The sequence below is a fragment of the Chrysoperla carnea genome, chromosome 4 (assembly GCF_905475395.1).
Source record: "Chrysoperla carnea chromosome 4, inChrCarn1.1, whole genome shotgun sequence".
Taxonomy (NCBI): domain Eukaryota; kingdom Metazoa; phylum Arthropoda; class Insecta; order Neuroptera; family Chrysopidae; genus Chrysoperla; species Chrysoperla carnea.
The window spans coordinates 76,575,273-76,588,888 of record NC_058340.1 but is presented as its reverse complement, the minus strand read 5'-3'; the positions used below and the strand labels follow the sequence as shown (position 1 = coordinate 76,588,888).

Here is a 13,616-nt window from a genome sequence, read left to right as displayed (position 1 = left end):
GAGTAAAACCTAATGTCGCATGATGTCCACCATCAAAGTCTACAATTTTCAAGACTTTGGTGAATGAATTTGTACACAAGAGAGCAAAAACAAATCATATAGACCAGATATATTAACAATTTTACTCAAAAAAAAAAAAAAAAAAAAAAAATTGTAAACAGCAATTTAACGATTAGAAATGGTAAATCTTCATTTTTTATGAATATAGATGTAAAAACCAAAAAAAGAGCCTTAAATGAATCCGGTATCATGATTTTCTGAAGTGCATTTTTCATTTGAAGAAAACCGGATTTTTATCGAAAAACTTGAATATCTCAAAAACTACTCGATAGTTTTACTTGAAAAAAATTTTGGATATTAAGGACAAAAACAGATATTTTTTTCATAATTATAATTTAAATTGGACTATTTTTGGAGAAGTAAGAATAAAAAACAAAAAGCGGTCTAGGTGCGATCCGAAAGGTCCACACGACTAACTTCCCAGTGGAAAGGATAAAAAAATATCATATGTTTTAATATTTTATATCGTCTTTATTATTTTTTTGTAAGTTTGTAAGCAATTTTTTTCAGGGGGCTTCGCCCCATTGCCCCCAGAGAGGAATCCGCCCCCTGCACCCCTGACGACTTTAAAACTATATAAATGATAAGTGAAAATAATGACAATTATACAATATTTCATGCGGTACAAAAAACGGCTTAACCGATTTTGCTCAAAATCTAATCAGGTCTAAGTTACATACTTATGAGTTGAATGAAACTGGCCCCATGTCAATATCATCATTTGTTCTCTAGATACACGAGGCGATAATCGAATCCGAACATACATACATACATACATACATACAGTTAGAAAACGCAATTATACAAATTCCCACCCCTTTTTCACCCCCAAAAATACCCTGGGACTTTCATACTGGGAAAAAGGCTTATTTGATATTCCTTATAGCCTCCTTTACCATTTCCAATCGTTAAACTGCTGTTTAGAATTTATATTTCAAAAATGTTAATACAAATGAACTAATAAATAATTAATTAATTAATAATGTCTCCAAAACAAAAACAAAAATCGATCAGTAGAAACAATTACAATCTGTGTCTCGTATGAACGAAATGGCTAAGGTGCTTTTAATGAATCCAAGAGGTCTGGATTCGACTCCTGATACGAGTGTATTTTTTTTCTATTCCCTTTAATTAAGAAAATATCAATATTTAATGATTGGCCATCAATGCGGAATACCGTTACGATCAACAGCCAGTACCAAAAAGGGCAATTTTATGCTATTCTGCCTCAAGTATATCGTTTTGTCTTTTGTCGGATATTATTAGTACCGTGCCTGAATAGAGTTAATTTAAAACATGCTCATTGTCACTTGCCGCTAACGTTATTTTTCAGTTTTAGATAAAAAGTTTTATCCTAAAATCTGCTAACCTTTCGCAAATAAATTTTGATTTCGTTTGGAACACTCAAAATAATTTATAAATCTTAATATACACAGGCGAAATATCAGTCACTAACTAACTGACTCATCACAAGATCTCTGAAACTATACACCCGATTTACTTGAAATGTAGCATAGTTACTCAGTGCGGTGAAAAATAAAGAGCGAAAGTTTATATGAAAATTATTATTTAACCAATTTTAAAAATTATTTTGCGTGTACTATCAGCAAGTAACATGGACTGTATCATAGTAGAATTAGACAAGGTATACTCTTGCACAGGTAGGAGTAGGATAGAGGCATTTTCTCACTCTCGGTAATATCTCTCGCACGGTATCCATTCACCGCCATATTGAATATTTGTGTATAATGTAGGCGCTGAGTGGGTTTCCTACCCATTTACAGGTCCTACCGAAGAAGAAGTCTATTTTGACATATTTTGACTTGCTGCATCCGAATTTTCAATTTTCTCATCGCTCAGTGGGGAGAAATTTTTTTATAAACAAATTAATTGTTTATACGACCATCTATTGAAAATTTAGTAAACAATTTTATACTATTTTATTAAACCTGAAAAAACAAATATTTCTTTTTATTATTCGCGTTGATACGACCAATAGAATCGGAAATATGATTAAAATTTTAAACAAAAATGATTGCATAAGGTCGGCGGACAGGGCTTGGTTTGAAACGTTCGTAGATTGGCCAATTAATAATATTTTAATACTGTAAGGAAGCTAGCACGATTGTTTTATTATTTTTCCGGCCCACTATTAGTTTATAAGTCGAAAGCGGACCTTTAGCGAAAGAAAACCCCACATAATTATATATGAGAAAATTGAAAATTTGTTCTAGTTTTAGAATCTTTTTGTAGGCATTCAGCGCCTACACTTATGTTTGAGCTGTCAAGTTGGTCAATGTCTTGTTTACATATTTGCAATGTCGAGTTGTCTCATAAAAAATTGAAAAAACCTGAGGCGGAAAAATTCATTAATCATTAATTATTAATTCATTGTAAGGAACGATTTTTTCATTACTAAAATCAAGAATTGTTCGCACACAATCGTATTCACGTTTTTACAATATTTGAATCAGGAAGCGGGAACAAGCTAAGGTGAATTAAAACTCGTCCTCCATCGAACATATCCCTTATCTAATTCTACGAGGGACTGTAGTTGATTTTCAAAAAAATTAAAAGCAACCCATCTATAAACAAAAGGGAAGGCAGGGGGGTTAAGGCTAAAACGCGTTAGTCTTTGTTTTTAGAGTTATTATTAGCAGTAGTGTGATCAAATAAAAAAAAATGGCGTCAATTTTTAGATAATTCTGAGTTCGGAGAAAAAAATTGAATTTAGTAGATCATTATGATACAAATTGAAGAAACTAAAATCTAACATTTTTTGATGGTCGGAAGGGGTCCAAAAAAAATGGTAAAGTGGCCTAATCCGGTCTTTCGCGTCAGACACCGTCGGATTGAGTTAAAAATAAAAAAGCGTTTAATAAGCTTAGGCGCCGTAAAAAGGCGAAAAAAATGAGCTGCGAATGAACCCGATTGGTCCATCGATGTCCCCACAAATTGCAAAAATCCATCGATTTTGCTCGAAATTTCAAAACTTCATAGCTCTTGTTGTTTTAAAGATTCAAAGCTGAGATTTAAATGGATTGTAGCTTTTGTGCCCATGAAGTATCACACAAAATTTCAGCAAGATCGAATGTATACTTTTTGCAAACCTCAGCTGAATGCAAAAAACAGGACTTTTGTAAAATGGCCCTAAAAAAGTTGTGGTGCGGTAACGCGCTATTTTTTTTACCCGATCATATGCTTCAATAGTTAAAGTAATACATACTAAAGTGCCAGCCAGCCTCTCATCTTTAGTAAAAGTTACTAAAATATTAATTTTAAATTACTATTATTTTAAATTATAACATTAAAAATAGGATGGGAGTAATGGGAGCAATTATTAAGAGACAGGAGTTATGTGACATTATAGTATGATGCATATGCATTTAATATTGTGATGCACTTACTATATTGAACTTTTGCTGCTATTTAGCTGCCTTGATGGATTATGTTTTGCTCTTTCGTAAGGCAAGAGTAAAAATTTTATGATGTTTAAAAATTTAAACATCCGCACATGAGGCATTTGATATTGTTTTTTCACGCCTTTGGCGGGTCAACATCGGCGTTATTCAAACAAGGAAAGAATACAATTGTAAGGCTTATGAATGGAGATGAACATGCGCGACAGCTTGCAAATATCTTCAATGATTGTTCGGCAACACCTAATATTATTTAAAAAAATGGTAATCAAATCATTGGTAAATTATACGGCGGAAAAAATAATCACCAGTCGTTAAATGATTTACGATTTACACTTTTATGCAAATCAGTAAATCGATCGTCGTTTCAGCTGCGTTCTCTGCCACCTACTGAGGGAGCTGCTTCACAGCATTGCCTAAGGGTATATTTGCAAGTGCAGAAATGGCTTGGGAATGATAAAATTCCGACTAACTGGGGATGGAAAACCTCGCCTAATGGCTTGCTACCGATTTACAGCTCTGAACACCTCATACCAGCGGAAGTATTAAAAATAATTTCTTGTCGTTGCGCCTTCTACACTCAATTATGCTTTACATGCCACGGTGAAACTTGCAGTAATGTTGAAGTCGTTGATGTCCCTTTACACGAAAATAACAACGCAATAGAAGATGACGATGTAGAGAATTTGATAAATTCAACGTCAAACGACGAATATGAAAATGAGGAGAGTGAGGAGAATAATGTTCAAGAAGAACAACAGGAGGAAGGAGAGGAAGATGAGTACACAGCCGATTTAGACAATAGATATATTTATCAATGTCCATCACCAATTTAAAAAAATAAAGTATGATAAAAAAAATTGTTAATCATTTGTGCCTCTTCTCATTTATAATATAAGTAACTGTATTTAATAGTCACTTGTGGAAGTACTAGGAATTATTCAAACTGTTAACGGCAAATGCAACAATTAAATTCACATGCAAAGAATATGTGTTAAATACAGTTACAATAAGGTATTATACGATAAAATTTTTATTTTTTTACTCTTGCCTTACGAAAGAGCAAAACATAATCCATCAAGACAGCTAAATAGCAGCAAAAGTTCAAAAAAGTAAGTGCATCACAATATTAAATGCATATGCATCATACTATAATGTAACATAACTTCTGTCTCTTAATAATTGCTCCCATTACTCCCATCCTATTTTTAATGTTATAATTTAAAATAATAGTAATTTAAAATTAATATTTTAGTAACTTTTACTAAAGATAAAACAGGTTGGCACTTTAGTATGTATTACTTTAACTATTGAAGCATATGATCGGGTAAAGAAAATAGCGCGTTACCGCACCACAACTTTTTTAGGGCCATTTTACAAAAGTAATGTTTTTTGAATTCAGCTGCGGTTTGCAAAAAGTATACATTCAATCTTGCTGAAATTTTGTGTGATACTTCATGGGCACAAAAGCTACAATCCATTTAAATCTCAGCTTTGAATCTTTAAAACAACAAGAGCTATGAAGTTTTGAATTTTCGAGCAAAATCGATGGTTTTTTGCAATTTGTGGGGACATCGATGGACCAATCGGGTTCATTCGCAGCTCTTTTTTTTCGCCTTTTTACGGCGCCTAAGCTTAATAAACCTTTTTTCTCCGAACTCAGAATTAAAATATTCAAAAAGTTAATTTGATCACACTACAGGCAAAAGTTGATATTGTCGTAGCAAACCAAAAAATTATCAAGAAAAAAACAAGTACGAACACGCAAATTCGTAAGTAAATTTAGTACTAGCATACGAGGGTTAAATAAAATTAAAAAATAGAAGGATAAATTCGAAGCAGTCATTCAAAGATATTTCGAAAAGTCAATACTTTCCAAGTTATTAGCGATTGAAAATCATGCCACACACTTTTTAAAGTACTATAAAAAAACCTTGAAGATGAAAAAAGGTTGAAGTAATTTGCATGAAAATTAACGGAGTTATAATGAAAAGAAAGTTGCTCGTACTTTTTTTAAGTTTCATTGAGCACAAAAACTGATGAATTTACCACGGAAACTAAAATTAATACTTGTCGCTTTCCAATTTACTGACAACATGCTGAAAAAGTTTCGGATATATATCTTTAGAAAAATTTCAATTCAAATGCAAAAAAAAACTAAAAATATATCTTTATAGTTGAATAACTCGAAGAAAATAAACTTACAAAAAAAAGTTTAGAAAGAAAAAATTTATGTTTTTTTTTCGCAAAATTTTTTTTTCTTTTCTTCAAAACTTTTATTTGTCACTTTATTTTTCAAGTGATTTAACGATAAAGACATTTTTATAATACTTCGAATATCAATCGCAAATAACTCAGAGAGTAGGTATTGAGTTTGACGAAATACGCTTTATTGACAATTTTTGTTTATAACTCATCCCTCTGTCGATTCCCGTTATCATTTAAAAAATATATTTTACCACCCCGTGGACAAAAGCACCATTCGACAAAATATAGTTTTTGATCTAGAGGGTGAACTTTGCTTGATCCCTAATTTTCATCGAAATCGCCTAGGAATCAAATTTCATATATACAAAAAGTTAACATTTTAGTTTCTTAATGAAAGCATTAAGAGCCATCCTGCTGGTGATCAAGACTTTGCGACATGTTAGCATCAATCCATTTTGGCCCTGGTCTTAAACTATCTGGCGTGGAATGGATAAAATACAAAAATCTAATATACTTACAAATCGCTTGTGCTAACGTAATATAACAACGATCTGTTAATGGTGTAATACATAAACGCTCTGTAACTCCTAAATATTCATTTTGATAAATAAATATTACATCGGTTATGCGTACAACACAATTGTCATAATCATATCCATAATAGAAGCGAGCTTGTTTTTGCCATTCAAAATCAATGGGAGATTTCACTCTTAAATGAACCAATTCGTCCATGATATCTCTATAAAATATATAACTCCATTAAATACTATGCACAAACACAAGACAGGATTATTTCGATGTCACGGGCGGGGAAAATTTTGTCCTAATTGTGACACCATAAAAAAATATCAGGATAATATATAAAATGTAATGATACAATAGATTAACATTTGCATATTTAAATAAAATCTAGAATAGGAGAAAGAAAATTTTGATAAATTTTCGCTTGTGGAAATAAATCTGTTCTGGAAGTCATAATATTTAGTTTGAAATTCAGAAAAAGAATATGTGAAGTAAAACTATCATTGAAAAAGTCCTAAAATATCAAATAAATTATTAATAAATCATTTAATGACAGAAAATGACCGTTTTGGAAATAGAGGGAGTAGAATATGGAGCGCTCAGCTATACGTACCTTAGTGCCGGATCAATATTTATAAATATAAGGTACTAGAGCGCTTCGCTGGGTTTAAAAGTAAATATTGATAAAGATTGCTCCCTCTTATCCCTTTTCTATAACACTCGAAATAATGGTGGGGATAATTGTTTACACAGGTAAAATTTTTTTAAATGTATAATGGTAATTATTCATTGAGTATATCCGAGAAGATGGCCGTGAAATATTTTATATTGACTATTTTTACAGAAATCTGTATTTTATGGTAATTTCAAATGTCAAATTAAATTAAATTTTTTTATTTTTTTAAATATATCTTTATAAATTATAGTTCATGTGTTATTCTAATATATGAGCTATATTACTGTACAGTTTCATTAAAAATCATTCGCTAGTTTAAGCGTGAAAGCGTAACAAACAAACAAACAAACATGCTTACTTTGGCATTTATAATATATATAAAGATATAGAGATATGGTGATTAAATAATTATTTAAGCAGTAATTAATCGCTAATAAAGTGAAAAAACCGTATAATAGACAAGGCCAATCGTAAATCCCAGTCTATTATGCGTTTTTTTCCATAATTATTCATTAAATACTACTTAAACTAGCTAAAAGTATAACTTTGTAATAGCTCGCGAATGTTATCGCGAATAATATCACAAAGTTTTTTTAGTTACTCTACTATAGAACTGCAAAAATTAATTTTGATATCACGTTTTTTGTATTTTTCATTTTGACGTTTTTTAATACTTGAAAGAATCTACAGATGGCCACTCAATTAAAATTAATATTAAATGTAGCCTATTCTATATAAGTATTTGCTGTAGCTCATAGATGGTGCCACTGTCTCTGCATATCTATAAATATATAGGAGACTTTCTATAGAAATAGATAGTCACTCATCACGATATCTCTGGAACTATAAGACCTAGAGACTTGAAATTTGGGAGGAATATTCCTTTTGCCAAGTAGAGGTCAGCTAAGAACGGATTTTACGAAATTCCACCCACAAGGGGGGTTGCGGGGGTGTTCATGAATAAAAAATTCATATTTTTCAATTATGGCTTTTAATAGTTCAAAACTTGGTCAGAATGTTTTAAATTACATTTAGAAATTTTTTTAACCTTCGGAGGGTAGAAAGGTGTAGTGAGAAAGTGGGAAGGAAATATCGAATATTTACAAATATACCTAAGTGGGGTATCAAATAAAAGAGCATGACGTGTACATTACAAAAATATTATCCAACGCAAGGAAATGTGGAGGGAGGGGTGCAAGTGGGGATGTTGCCCAGCAAAGCGGGCGGGTAACAGCTAGTATATATATATATATATATTGACATTTACATTGTAATAAATAAAAAATACTGTTGTTTTTTATTATTTATTATTTATATAATTTTTTCTAAAAATAATGATTGATAAAATAAATCTAAATCTTTTGTATTTTTTTTGTAAAGTTTACCACCAAAAAGTCGCTTCGCTTGCCTAATTATTATTTAATATCTTATATTTATAAATATTGGCCCAGCACTGAAATACGTTAAGCTGAGGGAACAATCTTCTGCGCCCTCTATTTCAAAAAAATTCAATGTACAAAACAAGTTTCAGGCAAAATTGACAGAAATTTTTAACCTCTACAACTTTTATAATAAATGTTAATACAATTGAAGACAAAAGAAACGAGATATTCACAAAAAACTGATTTTCGAGAACTTTGACCTTGAATATCTAAGGGCACGCACGCGTGACCATATGTGACTTTTGAGACAACATTTGTACTATCAAAATAAAGATTTGTACTTATTCCGTTAGGTTCCAAGTTGAAACCCTAAGATGATTGGAGTAAAAATGAAAATCTGAAGAAAAAAAAATTATGTAAAATTTTCGTTTAATTAGCTACTCATTGTTCCTCCATGCCCCAAACGCTTCAAGATATGCTTTAGCAGTACTATGAAAAATCTACCACAACACTTCTCTCAAGCAAATTACCACCCCTAAATTCGATGTGTCTAGAGTGAGTGCGTCTATTTGTTATCGCCGCTTAGGATATAATATATCCTGTTTAAAAATAAATTTCGTTTTGCAGAGAGTAGGTATATTTAAAAATATTTTTTTAGGAGTAATCAAACTTGAACATTTTAAAAGACATTTAGTAATAACTCCATTATTATCAATATCTAGATACATTTGCAAAGCACTTATTGCAGTATTAGTGGAGTGCCTGGGAGTTTTGACCTCGGATTTCTGTAATAGTGAATGAATTTGTTTGGTCGAAGTGGGATTGTGTTTTTTATACCATAAATTGCAAAGTTTACCACTTGTTTTTTGAGCTCTTGATTTTTCGATTTAAAAAAAAAGTTAATATTTGACCATATAATTATATTTTTAATAGTATGTATATCCTGTATATATGAAGTATATAGCAAGGTAAAAAAAATATAACAAACAAACGTTTTTATAGCGTGGTCAGGACGTATAAAGTGAGTTTGCGATTCTAAAGTTCAATTGACTATCTTTTAAACCATTAGAGATAGAACAAAAGTTTAATTTTAAAAAATGTTTCTTATAAATAAATAAACAACTTTTGTTTGAAACATTTTTTAATAAACACCACTGTTTACCCGTGAAGGCGCAAATTAGTACAAAACTTTGGTGTTCGTTTTCTACAAAACTGTACAAGATAGGGAGTTGAAAATTTGCATGTAGTGTCAACTAGTAGTTTTGTGAAACACTCCCGAAAAACGAAAAAAGAATCTAGGAAATACTTTCGACAATTTCATATTTTTTAAAAGTATATTTTAGACGCCTTCACAGGTAAACAGTGATGTTTACGAAAAAATATTTCAAACAAAAGTTGTTTATTTTTTTATAAGAAACATTTTTTACATTTAGACTTTTGTTCTATCTCTACCGGCTTACAAAATAGGTCCTTTTTCATTTTATTGAATCAGAAAAAATTTTTGAAGGTATTTTCTAGACGCCTTCACGAGTGAACAGTGATGTTTCCGAAAAAATTTTCAAACAAAAGTTGTTTATTGTTTTATAAGAAATAACTTTTGAAGCTAAAGTTAAAAAAAAACAAATTTTGAACCTTTAGATTTACCGTTTAAACGGTACAATTCTACTGTTTTTCATCATTTAAACCATTCTACAGGCTCTTATCTGAATCTACCTTTTTTAAAAATATTTTCATTAAATAAAAAATAGGAAAATAATTGATATATAAAAATTGTAAAATATTTAAAAAAAACAAGTATTCTTTGTCTCGATTTCTATCTCTACATAAATATTTAGTATAAATATTATCGAAGATAATAAATGAGAACTCTAGGATATTTCGAAATAAATTTCGATTTTTGCCCCAATTTCCTAGATCAGTTTTTGTATTTTATAAATACGTATTTCGACTACCAAGTAGTCATCATCAGTAAGAATCAGTAAGACTAATTCTTACTGATGGTGGCTGATCTAGGAAATTTGGGCAAAAATCGAAATTTATTGATAGTTAGTCTTACCATGTATTAGACTATTTGAATTATTGCAAAAATTAATTTACTTTTCAATATGAAATTTACAAAATTAATTTAAAAAAAAAAAAAAAACAAATGTTTCGGGTACGGAACCGTAACCTCGCACTTGAAACATAACTAAGAACGCTCTCTGTCAAATTATCTTTCAAACAAAAAAAAAAGAAAATAGGTTCATCCGTTTAGGAGCTACGATGTCACAGACAGGCACACACAGCGGTCAAACTTCGCCTCTTCGGGGGTTAAAAATCTTATTAAGAACACAATTTTTCAAGAGGTAAACTTGTTTATTTATATATATATATATATATATATATATATATATATATATATATATATATATATATATATATATATATATATATATATATATCTTATATATTAGAGTATGCAGGGGTTTTTTAGGGCGAAAAGTCGATCTAGCAAGGTTTCATTTTTAAAAAACGTCGTTTTATCCGTCTTTTCATGAAAAACTGAAACCGGCAATGCAAATTATAACTCTTCCTGACATCTATTGGTGTATATCGTAGTTAATGAAATAAAATACATTACCGGGACATTCAAATTGGTATTTGTGTGGAGACATTTAAAACGGTCTTCTATTAGTGATAAAATTTGTGTCTTTTTAAGAATACCGAGCAAAGGTCATCCAGATATTATATATTATTAACTAAACATTCTATATATTTTTTATTTTTCATTTACTATCTCGAATATTCGAACTATTTATGTTTTTAATACTCCAGGAGCTCCACTATATTTAATAAACAAAGCAGAATTTAATAAGCAAAGCTCAAAAATTTGAGCTACAAAACGCTTACTTTTGATGTAAATGAATTGTAATCATAGTTTCTAACTGAGTACGTTCCATTGATGATAAAGTTTTAGTTGTATCTTCAATTAAATCATTCAATTCATCCAAAAAATAGGCGTTGACAAAACGCATTACAGTTTTATCCGTTAATGAACGCCGTAATGCTTCTTCAACTTTTGAGGTCCAATATATTTGTATAGCCAAAAGTGAAACCTAGAAATGAATTTTTATTTTGCTTCCAATTGATAAAGATATTTGAGAAAAATGAATTAAATTTACCTGTCCAATCATTGTTGGGTAAGCATAAATAATATCAAATGTCGTTGAATATCTCAATATTTGATCTACTTGGGATATTAAACTATTCAAAGTATCACGCATTGAATCCAATAATTTTCCCAACCATATCTCCACACCTCCTGTAGCATTGAATTGCTTTTCTAATGGTACAACTTCGCGCCATGTTGACATAACTGATACGACTTTTTCGGGAATTTTTTCATCAAAGCCAATCTGTTTAGTAAAAAAAAAAAATTATACTCAAATTTGCTGCATACGTTCTTCATTCCTTAAACTCCCCTTTAATATTTCGTTATAGTTATTTCCTTTCATATTTCATTATGGTTATGTACAATACAGACATAAATAGCTGCTATAATTTCCTAACGAACAGATATTCTGCTCTAGAATGATCTACAATAATTTTCCGTTAAAAGCCTCCTTATTATTGATTACTACAATTGACACTTTTTCAGATATCTATATCGCATGGCTTAAAAGCCAGAGAGAGGAGAGGGGACAATTTTTGCTACTTTTCATTTGAAAAAGCTGTGTTCATTTTGAAAAGTTATTTGAAAGTTTTTATTCTCCTCTCAAAGAACAATCCAACTTTGTACTATTTTAGTACAATTAAACTAAATATCTAAAAGGAAAAAATTAATGCATCTTTAAAATTTTCCACAGTTGTTTATTAGGGTGTAAACACATCGTAAAAAAAAAGTTGAAGTAAACCTGAAAAAAAAGTAGAATATTTCACAAAACTACTAGTTGAAGTAAACCTAAAAAAAATCAACACACTTTTTTTACAGATTTTGAGAAAATGAACACCAAATTTTTTTCCCTCACGGATAAAGGAAAGTTGCGCCTTCGCGGATTAACAGTGATGTTTACGAAAGAAAGATTCAAATAAAAGTTGATTGAATGAGCAAAAAATTCCACTTAAAAATTGGCTTATCTCGGTCAATTTTTAAGCTAGAAAGCCGAAATAAATCGATTTTTTGTAAAACTGATTAAAACCCCAAACTACCACCCAAAAAAGGGGATTAGGTACGCTCCTGAAAGGTCGACTTTCTTTTTTACGATGTGTTTACTACCTATAATAAACAACTGTGGAAAATTTCAAAGATGCATTAAATTTATTTTTATTACCATGATATTCTATTTTATTTTATTAGACTATTTATCAAAATTGAAGAACAAAGAAAAAATTATACGGATTCTTACTTCAGACTACAGAGAATTTTTTTCTGCATTAAATTACGAGAGTAATTTTTTTATTTAAAAAGATTCAATGTTACGTACTGAATGTAAATGCACAAAATTCTTACTAAAATAGACGGGGGAAGTGCCTCCATTTTAAGGAAACCCGTTTTTGGCTACATCCCCATAATCGTGCACTTCGATAATTAAATTATTATTATTATACCATGCATATATGAAATATACATAGTATATTAAGTTTAGTCCCAAGTTTGTAACGCTTAAAAATAATGATGCTAGGAACAAAATTTTGTCATAGGTGTTCATAAAATCACCTAATTAGTCCATTTCCGGTTGTCCGTCCGTCCGTCCGTCCGTCTGTGGACACGATAACTCAAAAACGAAAAAAGATATCGAGCTGAAATTTTTACAGCGTACTCAGGACGTAAAAAGTGAGGTCAAGTTCGTAAATGAGCATCATAGGTCAATTGGGTCTTGGTTCCGTAGGACCCATCTTGTAAACCGTTAGAGATAGAACAAAAGTTTAAATGTAAAAAATGTTCCTTATCAAAAATTAAACAACTTTTGTTTGAAACATTTTTTCGTAAACATCACTGTTTACCCGTGAGGGCGCCGATTAGGCGGAAATTTTATAATATGTACTATACTTGATTATCAGTTATGTATGTGTCACATGTTTGTATGTGTAATGTTATAAAGAAATCAACACTGACTATGCATGGTATTTCAACAATTAACTCAGTCAATTGTTTGTTTTCACTTGTTTAAATAGAATTTCTTATTATACAATTTTAGCCCTGGAATTATTAATCTTGTTTCAGGATGAGCTCGAGTTTTTGAGGTGCTCTTTTAAATGTTAAAGTTTGTTACGCCCAAAACTCAAAATTGGGGTCCAAATTTAAATATTTATGTTTTTTTTTACTCCTGTGGAAGCTATTCATGTTTCGAAAAAAATGTTTCAAACAAA

At 30.5% G+C, this 13,616-nt stretch overlaps 1 protein-coding gene across 1 annotated transcript in view; it reads right to left on the bottom strand.

The window, feature by feature from the left end:
* LOC123298960 (dynein axonemal heavy chain 8-like) overlaps positions 1–13,616 on the bottom strand; it is a 281,682-nt gene that overhangs the window by 207,593 nt on the left and 60,473 nt on the right. Inside the window, exons 15-17 of the mRNA XM_044881061.1 lie at positions 11,429–11,662; positions 11,157–11,362; positions 6,206–6,426 (exon numbers count right to left, since the gene is read on the bottom strand). Coding sequence (XP_044736996.1) covers positions 6,206–6,426; positions 11,157–11,362; positions 11,429–11,662 — 661 coding nt within the window. The remainder of the gene's footprint in view (positions 1–6,205; positions 6,427–11,156; positions 11,363–11,428; positions 11,663–13,616) is intronic.